The 20,296-nt window shown below is 39.2% G+C and overlaps 1 protein-coding gene across 1 annotated transcript in view; it reads left to right on the plus strand.

Annotated features, from left to right (window-relative positions):
* Positions 1 to 19,790, plus strand: part of LOC310634427 (afadin- and alpha-actinin-binding protein A-like) — a gene marked incomplete at its 5' end in the record, with an annotated part of 28,561 nt that extends 8,771 nt beyond the window's left edge. Inside the window, 9 exons of the mRNA XM_083352808.1 lie at positions 3,058 to 3,193; positions 4,104 to 4,179; positions 4,996 to 5,146; positions 5,569 to 5,658; positions 9,591 to 9,737; positions 11,112 to 11,285; positions 13,716 to 13,842; positions 17,275 to 17,446; positions 19,325 to 19,790. Of these exons, the coding sequence (XP_083208934.1) occupies positions 3,058 to 3,193; positions 4,104 to 4,179; positions 4,996 to 5,146; positions 5,569 to 5,658; positions 9,591 to 9,737; positions 11,112 to 11,285; positions 13,716 to 13,842; positions 17,275 to 17,446; positions 19,325 to 19,454 (1,203 nt within the window). The 3' untranslated portion in view covers positions 19,455 to 19,790. The remainder of the gene's footprint in view (positions 1 to 3,057; positions 3,194 to 4,103; positions 4,180 to 4,995; positions 5,147 to 5,568; positions 5,659 to 9,590; positions 9,738 to 11,111; positions 11,286 to 13,715; positions 13,843 to 17,274; positions 17,447 to 19,324) is intronic.
* Positions 19,791 to 20,296: the final 506 nt, after the last annotated feature.

Here is a 20,296-nt window from a genome sequence, read left to right on the forward strand (position 1 = left end):
TGGAACTCTCTAGCTTTTTCCATGATCCAGCGTATGTTGGCAATTTGATCTCTAGTTCCTCTGCCTCTTTGAAATCCTGCCTGCACTTCTGGTAGTTCTCGATCCACATACTGCTGGAGTCTAGCTTGTAGGATTTTAAGCATAACATTACTAGCATGTGAAATGAGTGCAATGGTGCGATAGTTTGAACATTCTTTGGCACTGCCTTTCTTTGGAATTGGAATGTAAACTGATCTTTTCCAATCCTGTGGCCACTGTTGAGTTTTCCAAATTTGCTGGCAAATTGAGTGTAGCACTTTTACTGCATCATCTTTTAAGATTTTGAATAGCTCAGCTGGAATACTGTCACCTCCACTAGATTTGTTGTTGCTCAGTTTTTCTAAGGCCAACTTCACTTCACATTCTAGGATGTCTGGCTCGAGGTCAGTGACCACCTCATTGTGATTATCAGGGACGTTAAGCTCATTCTTGTATAGTTCTTCTGTGTAATTTTGCCATCTCTTCTTAATCTCTTCTGCCTCTGTTAGGTCCCTGCCATTTTGGTCCTTTATCATGCCCATTTTTGCATTAAACGTTCCCTTCATCTCTCCAATTTTCTTGAAAAGATCTCTGGTCCTCCCTATTCTATTGTTTTCTTCTATTTCTTTGTACTGTTCATTTAAGAAGGCATTCTTATCTCTTCTAGCTGTTCTCTGGAATTCTGCATTCATTTGGGCGTATCTTTCTTTTTCTCCCTTGCCTTTTGCTTCCCTCCTTTCCTCAGCTATTTGCAAAGCTTCCTCAGACAGCCATTTTGCTTTCTTTTTTTGGGGGATGGTTTTAGTTGCTACCTCTTGTACAATGTTGCGAACCTCTGTCCATAGTTCTTCAGGCACTCTGTCTATCAGAACTAATTCCTTAAATCTATTTGTCACCTCTACTGTATATTCAACAGGGATATGATTTAATTCATACCTGAGTGGCCTAGTGCTTTTCCCTACTTTCTTCAGTTTAAGCTTAAACTTTGCAAGGAGAAGCTCATGGTCTGAGCCACAGTCAGCTCCTGGTCTTGTTTTTACTGACTGTATAGAGCTTTTCCATCTTTGGCTGCAGAGCATATAGTCAATCTGATTTCTGTGTTGACCGTCTGGTGATGTCCATGTGTATGAATGATTGCTATTGAACACTGTAAGACAGACTTCCTGATCCTGATGAAATGTGAAGAGCCTAGAACAGGGGTCTTCAAACTTGGTCCTTTTATGACTTGTGGACTTCAATCTCTGGGAGTTGAAGTCCACAAGTCATAAAAGGGCCAAGTTTGAAGACCCCTGGCCTAGAACAATGGGAAATTCTGGGACTCACAGCCCATCATGTCTGTAACGTACAGGTTGGAGAAAATGAGTGTAAGAAAACAGGCTAAAGCAGTAGAACTGTGCCCAGCAAAAGAATGTATCATTAAGTTAGGCTTGGCTTGACCTGTACACTCACAGTCATAATTCAGATAAATATATACACTGTAAATACTCTTTTGGTCTCTCTCCATAAATACAAATATTGTCAAGGCTTTAGTAGGTAAGATTATATCTGTACTAAAAGATTGATGACCTCTTTAAAGCCATCCTGCGTTTCTTTTCTACAGTAGGAAGAGGAATATGTGTTGGAGTTATTTGTAAAAAATAATAAAGGTGGGAAACAAAAACAAATGCTGATGGCTTTGATTCATTATTTTGTATATTCATATTCTAATATAATTAGTGATGCATCAATGCATCTAGGCACACTGCAAACCAGGTGAAAGTAACATTAATTATCTAAAATATATTAGCTTTAAGTTGTATGTGAACACATAAGTATAGATTTCAACAGATAATGGTTATAGCAATACTGTAGTACAAAGACAAAAAACAGAAGAAATTATTAATTTAAAACTAATAATAAGGACAAGATCAATTCAAATTAAGGAGGATCAGAAAGTAGGCTGACACTACTAATAACAGAACATAACATAATCTACCATTTTACCTGACTGGAAAATTTTCTAAGAGATTCTTGTGATCAAAAAAAAGTGGAGGGGGGAAGCTTAAGATGGAATTGTTGAGAGTTAATTTTAAAATTTATTATTTTATTTTATTTTAATTCCATTTATATCCCGCCCTTCTCCAAAGACTCAGGGCGGCTTACAAGCTTAGCAGTAGCCTTCATTCTATGTATATGCCTGCTTATTAGGGCTTTCACACACACCCCCAAGCGGCATTATTACAAAGTCAGCTTAATTGCCCCCAACAATCTGGGTCCTCATTTTACCTACCTCGGAAGGATGGAAGGCTGAGTCAACCTTGAGCCTGGTGGGACTCGAACCTGCACTAATTGCAGGCAGCTGGTGTTACTTAAGGATATTATAGCATGTGGCAAGATTTTTAGGTCCTTGCATTCCTTCTGCAGATAAATAATGATTGGCTGATAGTAAATAGCAAATTTACTTGATTCAGTTATGTTGGGCATTAAGTGAATGAGATTTGATTTTAAAATATTTTAGTTTGAATGTCTACAGTTTTATTTGATAACTTTGTTACTACTCAATAGCTTTAAAATTGCCTACAATTACATTTTAAAACTTCATAGAAGTATGCTATCTTGAATAAATATGTGATCCCTTTTCTTCCTCCTTTACCCCTAGTTCCCCCTCCCCCAATACAATGCTTTTTTCATTTGTTTGTTTAATATATCAATGTGGTGTGAAATTTGCCATAGAGCGGTTTATGTCTTATGCTTGTGTATGAGAGAGAAAGAAAGTTGGTAGTGGTCTGTTCAGGGCTTTTTTTGTCGTAGAACGCTCAGAACGGAGTTCCGGCACCTTTTTTGGATGGAACCTTGTAGGGTAGGCAGGGCGGGTTGTATGACATGTGTGAGTTCCAGCAACTTTTTGTTTTACAAAAAAAGCACTGGGTCTATTAAAGGAAAGACCACTTGGATTCTGGGATTGTCTCTTGGAAAACTTGAATGTAGTCAATCAAGGGAGCTGCGGAAACACCCTATCTACTCTCCTAACTTTGAATGTAAGTGTGGTTGTCCCAGCAGATCACCAAGCTCCTCAGTTCTCTGGCTAACCAGAAGAACCAGCATGGTCATGAAATGAAGAAGAAGGAACAAGAACTGCTTCGACTGAAAGACAAGATGAGCCAGATTTTAACTAACAAGACAGACAAGAGAGGAAGTGAGTAGTTACAAGTGGGGGATAAAAAATGGCAGGCCCTTTTTTTATTTGTTGTTACATTTGTTGGTATCAGAACCATCTGGAAACCCTGACGTGGCTCCTGGATCATGGGATATTGAGCTTATCTCACTCATATTCTAAGATGAGCTTGTACTTATCTTTTGTATTACAGGAAATAATCAGCTTTTCCTGATTAAGTCTTCACATTGTGTATAACTTTATTGTGCTTCATTCCCCCCTCCCATGTTTTGGGGAGAGGTATATGAATATGATCAGACCAGATTTAATCATTTATTAATACATTTTCAAGACTTGGGGAAAATAGAAATGCAATCAGCTATTCACAAGCCAATCAGAAGACTCAAAATATTCTTCCCCCCCCTTCCCCAAATGCAGACAGGAAAGTTTTGAGATTTAAGTTCAGCAAGAGTATTTGCTAGAAGATGTGATCTTAAGCATATGCATAATTTCTAAAATAATACTGCATAATTAAATAGCAGGTCTCATTTAAAAATAAATGTTCATATTATTTTTTTTGATACAGAACCCAGCTATCAATGAATGCTAACAGACATACATTATATTTCAAGTAAAACATAAAACAGTTTATTAAGAAGTGCATTTGTCAGGAAAGCCCTCAGTTGTATTCTGACAATTGAGAAAACACCAGACAATCTCTTAACCACTGGGTAGATGAGAAGCAGGCATAATGACAGTTTTGAAATGTTAAACTGGACAAGTTTTTTTTTTTTGCAAGATAAATAGAAATGAAATGGAGGGGTATGGAGCTTTTGCTAACAGAACTTGAACTCAAGTATTCACCTTTGATTTGGGGTGTCAAATCTGGGGAAGAAAGGCTTGGGAACCTGAGTGCGTTCACTGCTCAGGCATGTGGCTTCCTATTTCCTAGCAATTGAAATTCTCAATGTCCTTCCTCGGATGGACGGCAAGAGGGCCACCTGGAAAACTGGGAGGTCCCTGGGCAGGTAAGTTACTGGCATTTGCCTCCACCTCTTGTTCAGGAAGATGTTGCTGAATTTAGCCTACCAAGAGCAGTTAGAAGGATAGAACATGAGATTGAGGTGGCATGGATATCTGTGGTACAACAAAGTCAAGGTCAATGTGGATTTTAAAAATCATTATGGGAGATGTGCCATGCTGAGATTATGGAATATAAACATAGATTAGGCACCCAAACACCTTTGTGGCTTTCAGCATGAGAAGCATTTTATAGAAGAGAACTAAATTTATAAAGAAATGGACAGCACTGTATGTATCTGAGATTTATCCATCATACATTTTCAACTATACTTTTATAACATTCAAATCTAGGAATAGTGATTCCTAAGGACCATTCTAGGAGTGTCATGAAACTAGTATGTATGCACAACCCCCGCTATACCTAGATTGGTGAATTACTAATGATAAAGTAGATAATAGTGTTCCAACAGCTGTTATGCAATCAGTTTTGGAAAAAGCTGAATGGAATCAGACCTGGTTAGTACTTGGATGGGAAATTCTACAGCTATAGCTGAACCTGCCAAGTTGGGGAAATCCCAGAAGGCAACAACAAATGGCTCCCATATAGTTGCCAATAAAATAACATGTATGAATCCATCACCAGGAATTAAACTCACATTTTATTTAAGAGATGATCAGGCACTGAGCTGAACCATGTGACGAAAATCACAACAAAATGCTTTAGGAACTTCATTTTTTTGTGCAAAAATTAGTGATTAAAGAACATTTCGCCTTATGCTGGCAATATTCCAGCTGTATATTCTTGTCTTCTACTGTTGTAGAAAGGAGGAAGAGCTCTACCGCATCCAGTTAGCCAAGCAGGAACAACGGGAAGAGGGCCTGGCTTTTGAGAACACCAAACTGAAACAACTGCTGAATGAAGTGACCCAAGACTTGGAAGAGATGCTGGCTACCGATGGGGGCAGTGCTAGAGTAAGGGTGCCATGGGGATACTTCTAGCACTTGGTAGCTATGTAGGTAGTCCTCAATGTATGACCACAATAGGGATCAGCAAATTTATTGTTAAGCAAGACATTTTGTGATCATGACTTACAACCTTCCCTACTAACTTACCTATTGGTTTTACTTGTTGGAAGCTGGCTGAGAAGGTTGCAAATGGCAAACGTGACTGTAAGATGCTGTGACTGTCATAAATGTGCAAGAGTTGCCAAGTTCCTGAATCATAATAATGTGACCCTGGGCAAGTACAAGTTATCCATCACTTTTTCAACGCCGTTGTAACTTAAAGCAGTCATTAATGAATAGTTGTTAAGCAAGGAGTATCTGTTGCTTTACTTTCTGGCTAATCTTGTTTAATCTTTCTGGTGTTTTTCTTTTCTTTTTTTGGTCTCAAGGGCACAGAGCAACGTTGTCCCTACAAGTCCTTCCAGGAACAGTGGGGTAGGCTCAGAAATACCATAAAAGCTGTTCATAATCAAGGTACAGTAACTCCCACATCATACTCTTCAAACAGAAGTTCAGTGCTGTTATCATAAGACTCTAAATGATGCAAAAAAGGCAATTGCACATATTCATAGAGGTGATATGAGATAAAAAGGTATATTTTTTGCAATTTGTTTGTTTGCCACTTTGAATTATTTATTTATTTAAGTTTATTGGCCACTCAATCCAGTAAGCCCTGGGTGACATACAAAACTAAAAAAAACACAGAAAACAGTTAAAAGTATTAGATCAACAGCCATCCTGGTGATCAGGCCGAGCCCGAGGGAGGAGTCAAGCACATTATCAGTCTGGAGTCCCTTCATGCCCGCAAGAGATCTAAGTCCAGCCCTCCTTGAATTCCGCTGACTGTTGTCTACCTCGAATTTGCTTTCTCCACTAGTAGTTCAGATTCTTGTTTAGAGGTAGCATGGAATAAACTTGTACTTATTTTGGACCCAACACTCACTCCTGATTTCTTGCACCTGAACCTTGCACCTAAAGTGCTCTAATAACAAAATTCCAAAATAACAATAAATTGCCCTAAAAATAAATAAGAACAAGAAGCTCCATATGCATATAACATATCTAAATGCCAAGCAGAGAGGGAGCAAAGAAGATCCTCTTATGCTCGCTTGGGAGCTTCCAGGAGTGGCATTTGGTTCCTAGAATGGAATGCTGGCTTTTTTGGCCTGTTCAGAAAGACAGATCAGTCAGAATCATCTATCAGAATAGAGTTGGAAGGGACCTTGGAGGTCTTCTAGTTCAGCCCTCTGTTCAAGCAGGAGACCTTATACCTTTTCAGACAAGTGACTGTCCAGTCTCTTCTTAAAAACCTCCAGTGATGGAGCACCCACAACATCTGAAGGCAAGCTATTCCACTAGTTAATTGTCCTTACTGTTAGGAAGTTTCTCCTTAATTCCAGGAATCAACTAATTCCTTAATTAGTTTGCATTCATTGTTTCTTGTCTTGCCTTCTGGTGCTTTGGAAAATAAATTGACCCACTCCTTGTGGCAGCCTTTGAAATACTGGAATATTGCTATCATCATGTGGTCTACTTTGTCAAATGCCTTGCTGAAGTCTAAATATACTACGTCCATATCATTTTGCTGGTCTACTAATTTAGTCACTTTGTCAAAGAATGAAATAAAATTGGTTTGGCATGATCTGTTTTTAACAAACCTGTGCTGGCTACTCATTATAACTTTCTTTGTTTCTAGATGTTCACAGATCTGTTTTTTTTATTATTTTTACCAGTATCTCCCCAGGTATTGATGTTAGGCTGATTGGTCTGTAGTTTCCTGGGTCTGGTTTCCCCCCACCTTTTTTTTTGAAGATGGGAACCACATCAGCCTTTTTCCAATCCTCTGGTAGTTCCCCAGTGTTCCAAGATTTTTTAAAAATATGATACAATGGTTCTGAGATAACATCTGCCAGCTCCTTCAGAACTCTGGGATATAATCCATCAGGTCCTAGTGATTTATATTCATCAAGGTCAGATAGGTGTTCTCTTACCATTTTCTTGCTTATTTTAATTTCGATTTCTAATCTTTCTTTTACAGTTATGTTTTTGGTAGGTTGGGCTATAGTTTCTTTTTGTGTGAAGACTGATGCAAAGAATGAGTTCTGCTTTCTCTCTACTGCCTGTTACTTCTTTCCCATCTTCTCTCTTGAGTGGACCGTTTCCTTGACTTTTTTTTTTTTTTGCTATTTACATGTTGAAAGAAACTTTTTTTAATTATCTCTGACTTTTGTTGCAAGTCTTTGTTCATTCTGAGCCTTTGTTTTCCTGACGTTATATTTGTAAATTCGGGCTATCTGCTGATATTCTGCCTTTAGTTATGTGTCCCTCTTTCCATTTTTTTGTACTTATCCTTCTGGTCTTTCAGTTTATCAGATAGATCTTTGTGCAACCATGCTGGTTTCTTCTTGGATTTCTTGTTTTTCTTTTTTAGTGGTATTGTATTGGACTGGACTTTTATGGTTATATTTTTCAGTGTTTCCCATGCTTCTTCAGTTGTTTTCCCCTTTAGGATTTTTATCCATGAAATTTTGCTTAGGCTCTCTTTGAGTTTGTTAAAATCAACTCTTTTAAAGTTTAAGACACTGGTTGGATTATATTCTATTGCTTATGTTTGCATTATATTGAATTCCAGTATGACACGGTCACTCTCGCCCAAGGTTTTGGCAATTTCAACTCCCTCTATCATTTCTCTATTAGTAAGAATTAGGTTCAGAATAGCTTTTCCTCTGGTTCTCTCCTCTACCTTTTGGATGACAAAGTTGTCAGCTAAGTTGGTTAGGAATCTGTTTGATCTCCCACTTCCTGCAGAGCTTGTCTCTCAGTTGATATCATACATTTGTTATTTGATTAGCAAATAATTCATCTATTTCTTCTGCTTAGTTGGGTGGCCTGTAGTATACACCTATAGCAATGTCATTCTTTTTTTTCCTTTTATATTGACCCATATGGATTCTAGGAGGTTTTCATCCTAAGATCCTGTTCTTGTTCATCCTAAGATCTTGTTCTTCCCTCTACTTCCAGTGTATTCTTGATGCTTAGTTAATCAAAACTGTAATATACCCACAAAAACAAAGGATACCAAAGGTTTGTAGCAGCATAATAAATATAGGGAAGAAAGGCCAAAGAGGAGAATCCCCCAGATTTGAGCTATCCAATATGCTCAGTTAGAGAGGTAAACCATGTGCAGGATGGCAACAGACAGCAGCTGGAATCTTCAAAAGTAATACTTCATACTGCCGTATTTTGTGGTATTTCATAAATGATTTAACAGCAATATACAGTATAACCTAAGAGCAGCTGTAAAGTATTGTCTGGTATTCTGGAATTGGCACTAAAGTGGTGTGTGAAAAATCTCCCCTTGTCTTGACCTCAATTCACAAAGGAGATGAGTCCTTCGGGAGAAGGGCGGTATACAAATATAATAAATGAAATATAATAAATGAAATGTGAAGGGCAAGTTAAGTAAGTTTGACTTACCATTTTTGTTTTAGTGAGCCTTGTTTCTAGTTGAATCCAATCCAAAAGCAACTTAAACTAAAGTTCATTAGTGAACAAGCCTCTCATTTAAGCATATTTACTGAAAACAAATAGCTGCTTATAATCAAAACATGGGCCAGGGTTCTTGCTAAACTCCAGTTGTCGTGAAGCAATAGCATGGGGTGATAGGAAGACAACCAGTGAAAAACTGGTTGGCAAGCCATCAGATTCCTGTAAAGGGTTTAATATCACGTAAAAAGGTTGGTTGTCTCCAGGGCTTTTTAAAAAAAGAATGTATAAGATAAATAAACGTTTCTGATCCTATTTACAGTTTTACAATTTGACCTAGTTTACAAGCCTATAAGGTAGAACTCTGATTGTTTTGTAATACGAAAAAAGTTTAAAGATAAACATTAAAGGGCATGGAGCCAGCTTCCCAGCTCTCTTAATCAAGCTATAAAGGCAAAGGTTTACGCTGTCCCGTTGTGTCTGTCTCTAGGGGGCAATGCTCATCTCGGTTTCCTAGCATTGTGTGAAGATGCTTCCATAGTCAGGTGGCCAGCATGACTATACGCTGAGGCTCACAGAATGCCCTTACCTTCCCACCAAAGTAGTACCTAGTTATTTACTTTCATTTGCATGCTTTTGAACTGCTAGTTGAGCAGAGGCTGAGGCAAGGACAGGAGCTCACTCCATCACATGGTGTTTGGGTCTCAAACTACCAACCTTTTGGTCAAGAATCCTAGAAACCTGAAAGCTAGGCCACCACACCCCTTTAACCAAGCCATACTAGTTTGAAAAAACATTTAAATATAGTTTCAGTGTGTGTGTGTCTGTGTGTGTGTCTGAATATGGTCTATATAAGATATATATCTTCAATTGCCCTAAGTTTTCCCTAGTCCAGGTTCTTGAGGATAAACGTACATCAAGCCAGTCTCCATTTTTATCTTTTTGCCCAGCTGTTGGAGATGGTCCAAACCCTGTGGTCATTGTGACGGATCATGACAAGGAAATAATGAAATTAAAGAAAGAGATTGAAGAGAGCCGAGGACTGATTGCATTGCAGCAGCAGTGTTTCCAGGTAAATGGCTGCTTCCAGGTGCTTTGCTCTCTCCTGGTGCTCCTAGCCTTTTGGACAGGTGGGATATTGAAGGCTGGTAGTTGTAAGGAGAACTATTTGTATTTGGCATTTACTCCCTAATTAAGGGAAAGGAGAAAGCAACCCCATACCAAAAAGTGTCCTCTGAAAATTCTATCCGATGGGTTAATGTTGATCTTGTGAATTTAGATAAAGAGGGTGTCAACCTATTCTCCAAAGCATCTGAAGGCAGGACAAGAAGTAACAGATAGAAACTTATTAAGGAGAGATCCAATCTAGAACTAAGAAGAAATTTCCTGACAGCGAGAACAATTAATCAGTGGAATGGCTTTCCTCCAGAACAGACATGTCAAACACAAGGCCCGGGGGCCAGATCCGGCCCATGAAGTGGTTTCATGTGGCCTGCGAAGCCATCCTGGAAACAGTGAGGGAACGGCCCCCACTGCCTTGGCCCTGGCCCAGAGACCCTCCTCCTGCCAGAGACCCTCAGATCTGTCCCACTCCTGCCCAGGCCCCCATAGGCACCCTTGATGCGAACGATGTAGAGCTGGCCATGCCCACCGAGTAGGTCATACGCACTTTAGCCACGCCCACCCAGTAGGCCACACCCACCCAGGCCACACCCACCCGCCCCCCTGAGGGCAACCGCAATGCTGATGCGGCCCTCAATGAAATTGAGTTTGACACCCCTGCTCCAGAAGTTGTGGGTGCTCCATCACCCACTGGACAGCCATTTGACCGGAATGGTATAGGGTCTCCCGCTTGGGCAGTGGGTTGAACTAGAAGACTCAAAGGTCCCTTCCAACCCTATTATTTTGTGTTTTGTGTTCTACTCTGCATTAATCTGATATCACATAATTACATCTTCAGTTACTAAATTAGCAAACACAAAATATTTATAAACGGCCTTTCTGAATGAGACCAAGAATGTATTCATTTTAAAAAAGCGATTTAGCAGCACAGTAAATAAAATGCAACTACCTACCTAAACATTGAAAATGACTTTCATTCTTATAGTTAGGGCATTTCAAAGAAGAAACTCTCATTCTCTTTCCTTCTGTTAGCCTTCTGGTTCCCTCTATTGGTTCATGCAACAAAAGACACTGTTTCTAGTTAATAGCCTTGTTTTTCTTCCCAAGAATGCTGGGAACTGTAGTTCTGCAAGAGACCCACTTCACTCTTCATGGCCGAATTATAATCATCCTCATCAAAGTATATGTCTGGATTTGCTGAGAAAAGTTGTAACAGTTAAGCTATTGTAAAGCAACAAAGACATGGCCTGTCTATAATGGAAAATTCATGTTTTTGAACTCTCTGGATCTGTTTGTAACTTTAACTCAAAATAATACTTTTCAGGAGCAATTAATGTCTGCTGCCAATTCAGAACTGCCTGCCCACCTGAAGGGCTCTTACTTCTTAGAGGAACAACAGCAGCTACAGGAGGAGCGAGAACTGTTTCAGGAGCAGAAACAGGCATTTGAAGGGGAACGGAAAAACTTTACTGAAGCAGCCATTCGACTAGGATGGGAGGTAGACAGCTGTCGTCATTCCCCCCTGCTTCCCGGAGGCCAAGTTGATAATTTCATATTATGGCCAACAGCAGCAATTCCTCTATACCAGGGCTTTTCAACCTTTTCACCCATTGTACCACTTTTAGGCTATGGCAACATCCGAGTACCACCAATTGCCTAGCAAGGTGTCAAAAACTTGATGACCCAAAAAAAAGGGAAAAAGTGATGAAGTACAGGTAGTCCTCGACTTACAACAGTTTGCTTAGTGACTGTTCAAAGTTACAGTGGCACTGAAAAAAAGTGCCCCCCAAGCCACAGCCAAGCAAGACGCCTGCCCGCCCGGCGGCACTCTTCCTCCTGTCCAAGGTTTTCACTGTTGTGAGCATTTCTGTTGAGGATTGGCAGCGGGGGTGGGGTGGGGTGGGTATTTGGTTTTTATCCCCCCCCCTTCCGCTGGGTGGTTGCAGCAGGTTTTGGTCACTTCACATGACCCTGGGACACTGTGACTGTCATAAATATGAATCAGTTGCCAAGCACCTGAATGTAAATCACAAGACCCTGGAGACGCTGCAACATTCCAGCTGATCGGCACTTCTGGGCTCAGCAGAAGCACCAGGATCAGTCCTGAGCTCCAGCTGGAGCCTCGCACTGATCCTGAGGCTTCCCCTGAGGCCTGACAGCCCTGCAGCTCCAGCCATCTCTCGCTCAGGCTTGTGCGGTGCTGCCACTGGTTCAGCTCATTCCCATCCCCCGCTACCACTTTTCTAGGATGCTCATGTACCACCTGCCAGGTGCCAATGTACCACAGGTGGTACCCGTACCACTGGTTGAAAAGCCCTGCTCTATAAAACCTACAGTAGATTTTTCATCTTGACTTCTCCCTTTGTGTTTAAGGGTATTGTCCTATGGTAACCCATAAGAAAAAATCATCATCTTTGTTAAAATCAACCAATTTCATGGGCAGAGGAAAAGCAGCTAAGTAACATAGAGTAAATGAGGGAGAGCTAGAACATTTAGAGTCTTTCCTTAGTGACAATGCCCTCTGGTTAATCTCAACTTTTGAATATGTTAGTAGGCCCCAAAGAAACTCCTGAAGTAGTCCTCGACTTTCAACAATTCATTTAGTGATTGTTCAAAGTTATAATGGTACTGAAAAAAGTGACTTAAGACCGTATTTCACACTTATGACAGTTGGTCATGTGATCAAAATTCAGCCATATTTATGACGGTTGCAGTGTCCTGGGGTCATGTGTTCAGCTTTTGCGAACTTCTGACAAGCAAAGCCAATGTGGAAGCCAGATTCATTTAACAACCATGTTACTAACTTAACAACTGCAATGATTCACTTAACAACTGTGGCAGGAAAGGTTGTAAAATGGGTCAAAAATCATTTAACCAATGTCTTGCTTAGCAACAGATATTCTGGGCTCAATTGTGGTCTTAAGTCGATGTCTACCTATGCTGCTAAAAAAATTAGCAACACTTACAGGCAAGGTGAACAGTAATCAAGATTTATTTTAAATTCTATCAGTGGGAAAAGTGTAGCACAAGAACCTCTTTTTTTATAGAGACAATAAAACAGTGCAAACAAGGAGAAGAAATACAAAAACCATGGCAGAGGGAGCTTTTTTTTTTAATGGTCAGGAGGTTGAACAATTCTGGACTGGGCTAGATACAATAATTCAAAGAACGTATTGAGATAGAGGCACGATCAAATTTTTGAGGGCAACCGGAAGAATTTTAAGCAATGTATGCTTGTGATAAAGTCAAAGTTAGGGTTAGGTTAGAACAACGGAAAAGCAGAAAGGGCAATAGAGATTAAGAGAAGAGACTAAGGGACAATGAGAAGAGGCTTTTCTTCTTAATGCTACACTAGAAGGATAAAATACAACATAGTGAAAGACACAGTAATAAGAGTGGGTGTCTGGTAGATTTTAGTGTAGATTAGTGTAGTGTAGATTTTAGAGGGATATTGTTATTGGTACTTTGTATGTAGTTATGTTAAAGGGGAGTTAAAGCACATTATGAATTTGGTTAATTGTATATTATGCATAATTTTTATTTAGAATATGATTATTGTAACTATAATCCTGTATTTAGCTCTGGGAAGTGGGGGGGGAGTGGGCGGGTTTGGGGTGGGAGGGATTTGGGGATATATTGTAAAATTTTGTTTTTGTAAAACTCTTTAATAAAAAAAAGAGTGGGTGTCTGGATGTCACTCAGTGTGTCACTCTAGGTATCGCTCAGTGTGCCTCTTATTGATTTGAACAGATTTCTTGTTTTTTGTTTGGAGTACCTTAAAGCCTGCTGCACTAGCCTAGGAAAAGACAGAAGAGGTTTAAATTATCGTGGGCAAATGCTATCTGAATACTGCAAAGCAACTTTTGGAGCCTGAATCCAAAGCTCTGCATAATCCTAATAATGATATGCTCCATGTGTTTCTTGATAGAGGAAACAGTTTGAAGAACAGAAGGCTCAGTTCCTGAAGCAAGAATTTTTGAAGTCATTGCCAAAACCAGATAGGAGAAATACTAAGTGGCGACTTTCTGCACCACTTCCTCTTGGAGAAGAGCACGGTAACTATATTGTCCTTCACAGGGTTGTTGTGGGACAAATAGGAGGGAATGCTATTTCACCACTTTGAGCTCCTGAAGGGAAGGCAGAAACTAAATTGAACAAAGAAATAAACAATATCTTCAAATAGTTTCCTGCGGCAATGGCCAACTAAGTCTTTCCTAAAACAAATATTCATTTGTCAAATTTTTAAATACTGCCCACCTCAGAGTGACTCTGGGGGTTGTACAGCTAAAATATAAAAGCATACAAATGATATAAAAAGACAAGACATCAATTAAAAAAAAGGAGAAATGGATGAGAGCCAGTTTGGTGTGGTGGTGTTAAGGTCCTAGCCTACAAACAAGGAGACTGTGAGTTCTAGTCCTGCCTTAGATGTCAACGCTGCTAACATCGGATGTTTTTGCATTGACAACAGATGGAAATATAGCCATTTTCTTCCTTTCGCTTTTAGAGTTGAGGGGGGATGTGAATGAGAGTCCAGCTAGACATAACAACACCGAGCCTAGTGTGAGAATCAAGGTTGTTGAAATCAGAGATGATAAGAATTGGTGGGCTGGAGAGGAAGCCCGTGGTTCAAGCTAATTGGGGAATGTGATTTATGACTGTAAATTGGAGGAGGGAATTGTGCTTTGACACTATGTGCCCAGGAGAGGGGAATTCAGTTTTTGGCTTCAATTATGTAAGTGCCAATATTATGCTACTCGAATAAAAAATTCTTTAAGGTAAACAATGCCTCGAGGTTCTTTTGAAGAGTTTCATCTGTCGGAACCATGATATTAGACATGAAAACCAGCTGGTTGACCTTGGGCCAGTCACTCTCTCTCAGCTCAACTCACCTCACAGGGTAGTTGTGAGGAAAACAGGAGAAAGAAGCATTATGTATGTTTGCCGCCAGGCAGTTGTCAATGCTTCATTGACAGAGGATGTCTTCCCCTCCGCCTTAAAAGAGGCGGTGGTAAGGCCCCTCCTCAAGAAGCCTGCTCTGGACCCGGCCTCGTTGAATAACTATCGTCCTGTCTCCAACCTTCGCTTGATGTTTGGAGAACATCAGAATGGGCCTTAAAAGAACTACCGTATTTTCCGGTGTATAAGACGACCCGGCGTATAAGACGACCCCCCAACTTTTGAGAAGATTTTCAGGGGTTCAAGAGTCATCTTATACGCCGGAAAATACGGTATGATTGGTTCTTCCATTTTGTCAAGTAATGCTGTAGAGCAGGAGCCCTTGGACAGACTCTGCTAAAGGCAATTATAAGTGTGTTCTGTTTCTACCTTGGATTTTAATATATTGTTTTTGGCATTGATGCTACGAATGATGCTCCCTCCAAGTTCTATATAACTTGCAAATAGGTGTAAGGGCATGTTTGCCCTATGTGGAGTTTACTCAGTATCTGTGAAAGGAGGCATTTCACTTGAGTAAAGCATGTTGCAGAGGAGCGAACCTTTTGTATTGCCCGTCCTCTGCAAATCCAGTATAAAGAAAAACAATATTATCCCCTCTCAATATTAATTGCCATTTCTGGAGAATTTTGAGAGAAAGCATTTGATGGAGTCTTTCCCAGCCTTCTATCAAAATGTGTTAGACGACAGTTCCTTAAGCCTAGTATAGCATAGCTATTGGAAGGTGTATTGCAACAGATCTGGAAAACACCACTTTGGGGAATGTTGATCTGTGACAAGTGGTGACAATAAGATTATACTGATGAATCTCCAAGATTCCAACAATCGGAGCTGCAAATGATTAATGTATCTCTATCCATCTCCACAAATTGTTTCCACATTCCAGTTCTGGAATTTCCATAAGTGTTGCCTTCCTGTTAGTAGTAGTTTTAGGGCAATTTTTGTTTGCTCTGGAGGAATAAAGAAATTCTGTTCTTTCTGACTTTAATTGTGCATAGTCCCTGCCTTATTCCCTCTTCTTTCTCCTTGTTCTTGTGTTGCCTCCTTTTCTACTCCAGAAGCTGGTCACTTTTGCTGAAGCTGTTGTAGTGCCTTCTCCTTTCTTATTTCATCCCTGGTCTCCCAGGGCATGACATGTATTATTTTGTAATGTCCCATGTTTTTTAGTAACACACTCATCTTCCTACAAAAAAACCTAAAAAGATCATTTACTTGTTAATTGATTATAAAAATAATTGAGTGGATACAATGTAAATTCATGAAACTATAATTAATTAATTAATTAATTAATTATGACTGCCCAACTCACTCCCATTGACTTTGGGTGGCTTACAAGAAAAAAATCCCAATACAAAAACAATACAAAAAGCAATAACTCCACCTCACTGGTGACAACAATCTCACCTCAGTGGTGACAACAATCAATGATTGATGCCTCCCTATCATTCTGGGGTTCCTATGGCCAGCGGCAGACCATGTCTTCTTCAGCCTTGCGAAGTGTCAAAGAGTGTCTGTAGGGATGATGTCCCATAGGGAGGGAGCCACCATGGAGAAGGCCCTTCTTCTTGGCCCATCAGACGGATCTCTTTAGAGAGGGAACCCATAGCATTCCCTGCCTCCACACTTTGGTGGATCGGGTAGATCAGATTGGGAAAAGACGGTCCTTCAAACAACCTAATGTAGACAGTATGCTTTTTTAGTACATAATGCTAGAACTTGGATGTTCAAACTTATCTATTGGTTGTAGGTCAGGAGCAATATAATGGAATTTGCTTTATATAGAACGTAGCTTACCTTCTGGAATATACTTCCATATGGTGGTGTCGCCATAGTTTTAGGTGACTTTTTTTTTTAAAAAAATGGACCAATTCTTGGAGATAGATCTAAAGGCAGCTTACAACTAAGGTGGGCAACTCTCAGGCTGGCAAATGCCTTCTCATTTACCATTAGATCTTGGATAAAATGTCATAGCAAAGGATGAGAAATTTAAAAAATGGAAATTTGTCAAATCAAATATTTTGAATAGAATCTTTTAAGACATATGGATAATTTTTACATAAATCTGTGCTTCAGAAATATTTTTTGACTGATGTCACTTGATGAGTATGTGTGGGAATGGTGGTAAACGTATTATGAAAGTATGCTATCTCTCTGAATTGTTTTTGACGTTTTATAGCTTTTGGAAATTTCCAGTTAATCATTTTTATCAAGATACATAACTTTATTTCTACCTTGTCCTCTTTTTACGATGTTTCTCCTTTCCTTTTCCATGCTAACTTAATCTGGAATGTTAGTGATTGGCCCAAAGAACATCAACTAAGCTTAATGTTCATTATGCTAGCAGCTTATTACTTATTGTAATGTCAACTGTGAGGAGTCAGGTGGGGGGAGGGGGAGAATACGAAAGCTCTTCTTGTAGGTTTCCTGAGGAGTCTATCTGCTGCTAGTGGCAACAGGATACTAGACAAAATAAATCTTTGATCCTACGCAACAGACTTCAGAACTTCTACTTTTTTTCTCTTTGACTGCAGACTGTGAAGAGTCATCCAGACTAAAAAAGTGGGGCAGACCCATCTGTACACCATACTCCAAGTTTCTTATCACACCTTGCCGCACCCCAACAGACCTCTTTAAAAGAAAGCAGCTTTCCTGTAAAACTAGTAGTCCTGTAATAGGCAAGAAGCAAATTCTTTCAGACAACTGGTAATATTTTACATTTTTCCTGGTCTTGTTGAATAATACATTTAAAGTACAGAAAGTACTTAACTTACAAACATAATTGAGCCCAAAATTAATGTCACTAAGCAAGACAGTTTTGTGAGTTTTGCCTCATTTTACAACCTTTCTTGCTACAGTTGTTAATCACTGCAGTTGGTAAATTAATAACACACTTGTAAAGTGAATCTAGCTTCCCCATTGACTTTGCTTGTCAGACAGTTGCAAATAGTGATCACATGATTCCAGGACACTGTAGCCATCATAAATATGAGCCAGTTTCCATGCATCTGAATTTTGATCATGTGACCATGGGGATGCTGCAAAGGTTGTGTGAAAAATGGTCATAAGGCACTTTTTCAGTGCCGTTGTAACTTTGAACAGTCACTAAATGGTTGTAAGTTGAGAACTACCTGTAGCTTTAACGCAGGGGTCTTCAAACCTGGCCCTTTTATGACTTGTGGACTTCAACTCCCAGAATTTTGGGAGTTGAAGTCCACAAGTTATAAAAGGGCCAAGTTTGAAGACCCCTACTTTAAGGTGATGATCTTTTCCTATTTAAGAATATCTTCTTTGACTATATCCAATAGTGTATCCATTTATAATTTAAGGTAATATATCTGTATCTGATCTCTGTTGGGTGTGTCCATGTTTTAAGTTTGCTTTGGCATTTTTAAAAAAAATATCTTTGATTTTTAAAAAGTTCTTAATAGTATCTTTAACAAGTATATAATTTGGAATTTGTCTATTTTCTCCCTCTTAGATTCGGCTAATTTGGGGTGTATTCCCGCTGATATGAAGGACAGTTATTTTCTGGCAGTAGGAAGAGGGAATGAAAGGGATGATCATATACTGTATTAAATTGCATTGTTTTAACCATGGTATTTTGAATAAATTAAGGTTGGGTTCAGATTCACATTAACCTGAAATCAGATATTAGTTTTTAGCAGAATATATAATATGTAATAGTCTATCAATTGGGACGCGGTGGCTCAGTGGGTTAGGACGCTGAGCTTGTCGATCAGAAGGTCGGCAGTTTGGCGGGTCGAATCCCGAGTGCCGCGAAACAAAGTGAGCGCCTGTTACTCGTCCCAGCTTCTGCCAACCTAGCAATTCGAAAGCACGTAAAAATGCAAGTAGAAAAATAGGGACCACTACGGTGGGAAGGTAAATGCGCTCCGTGCGCCTTTGGCGTCTAGTCATGCCGGCCACATGACTACGGAGACATCCTCGGCTTTGAAACGGAGATGAGCACCGGCCCCTAGAGTTGGAAACAACTAGCACGCATGTGCGGGGGAACCTTTACCTTTAATAGTCTATCAATTAATTGCACTGACAGAGACTGATTTAGGATTTTTAAAAATATCTATTATGGAATAATTAAATCTTGTCCCCTCTCTGAATTTGGAGCCCTCCATAAGGAAGGGTAGAAGCACATTTACAGGTAGTCCTCAACTTACACCAGTTCATTTAGTGACTGTTCAAAGTTAAAATGGCACTGAAAAAGTGACATGACCATTTTTCACACTTACGACCATTGCAGCATCCCATGGTCATGTGATCAAAATTCAGATATTGGCAACTAACTCATATTTATGACGGTTGCAGTGTCCCGGGATCATGTGATCAACTTTTGCAATTTTCTGACAAGCAAAGTCAATGGGAAAGCCAGATTCACTTAACAACCAGATTACTAACTTAACAACTGCAATTATTCACTTAACAGCTGTAGCCAGAAAAGTCATAAAATGGGGCAAAACTCACTTAACAAATGTCTCACTTAGCAACATAAATTTTGGGCTCCATTGTGGTTGTAAGTCAAGGACTACCTGTATTTATTTATTTGTCTATTTACCCTTTTTTTAGGCTAAATTCTCCACAACAGCTCAGCAAAAGAAGGGAAACCCTCCAACATGCAGCTTGCCAAACAGAAATAGCTGTGAAGGATGATCTCCAGAATGATAGTTTGGATCGCTTCCTTAACAGCTTCTTCTAGAGATTTCTTTCACCGTGCTTCTATTAATTCAGTTTCAATGAATATTATTACGAAGGTGATATCAAAATTTCTGTTCTATTCAACTGAAACTGAGAAATATATTTCCTTCTCTTAGTTGTATTCTAGACATAACATATTGTTTCTATCTTGGTTAAGAATGGTCAACAGAAGTAAATGCTTATACTGAGAACTGTTCTTTGACATGCAACTAAATTTTATTACAGCACAAAATATACTAGTGAAAATAGTTTTTATGAACATGCTGGGTTACATTTTTTACACTGTATTTGTTAATATTTGTACCTTCGTATCCATATGAAGATGACCATAAATGAAGTAGGGTTTTTTTTGGATGTTCCTATTTTTTTTAATAAATATATATCTTAAGAATGTGTGATTTCAATTCTAATTTAGTTTTGTTCTAATAATATGACTGTTGTATTCTTAAAACCGTTCTTGAATGTCAGCACTGTTATTCCACAGCACCTTAAGGAGAACAGAATTCCAAGTGTCTTACCTAAGATATGTATAAAAAATGTTTGCAGTGGTTCAGGTATCTGGAGTGGTATCTCTCCATTCCTTTAAAAATGGTGATTTCCATACTGATGAGGTTCTTGATGATAAAACTAAGCAAAGTCTTTTAATTCAATGGCATGTTTCTGTTTTCACAATAATGTGGGGAACAATGAAGAGCAATTGAGGCCTCAAGGATTTTTGCCTTGAATTTTACATTCATGAAAATGAAGTTCATCTGCACTTCAAACTAACTGGATGAGAGATTGCTCAAATTTACCCATTCCTATCCAAATTTTAGAAACAAAAATATTTAAACAGGCCAAAAA

This window comes from Vipera ursinii (genome assembly GCF_947247035.1).
Source record: "Vipera ursinii genome assembly, chromosome: 2".
NCBI lineage: Eukaryota > Metazoa > Chordata > Lepidosauria > Squamata > Viperidae > Vipera > Vipera ursinii.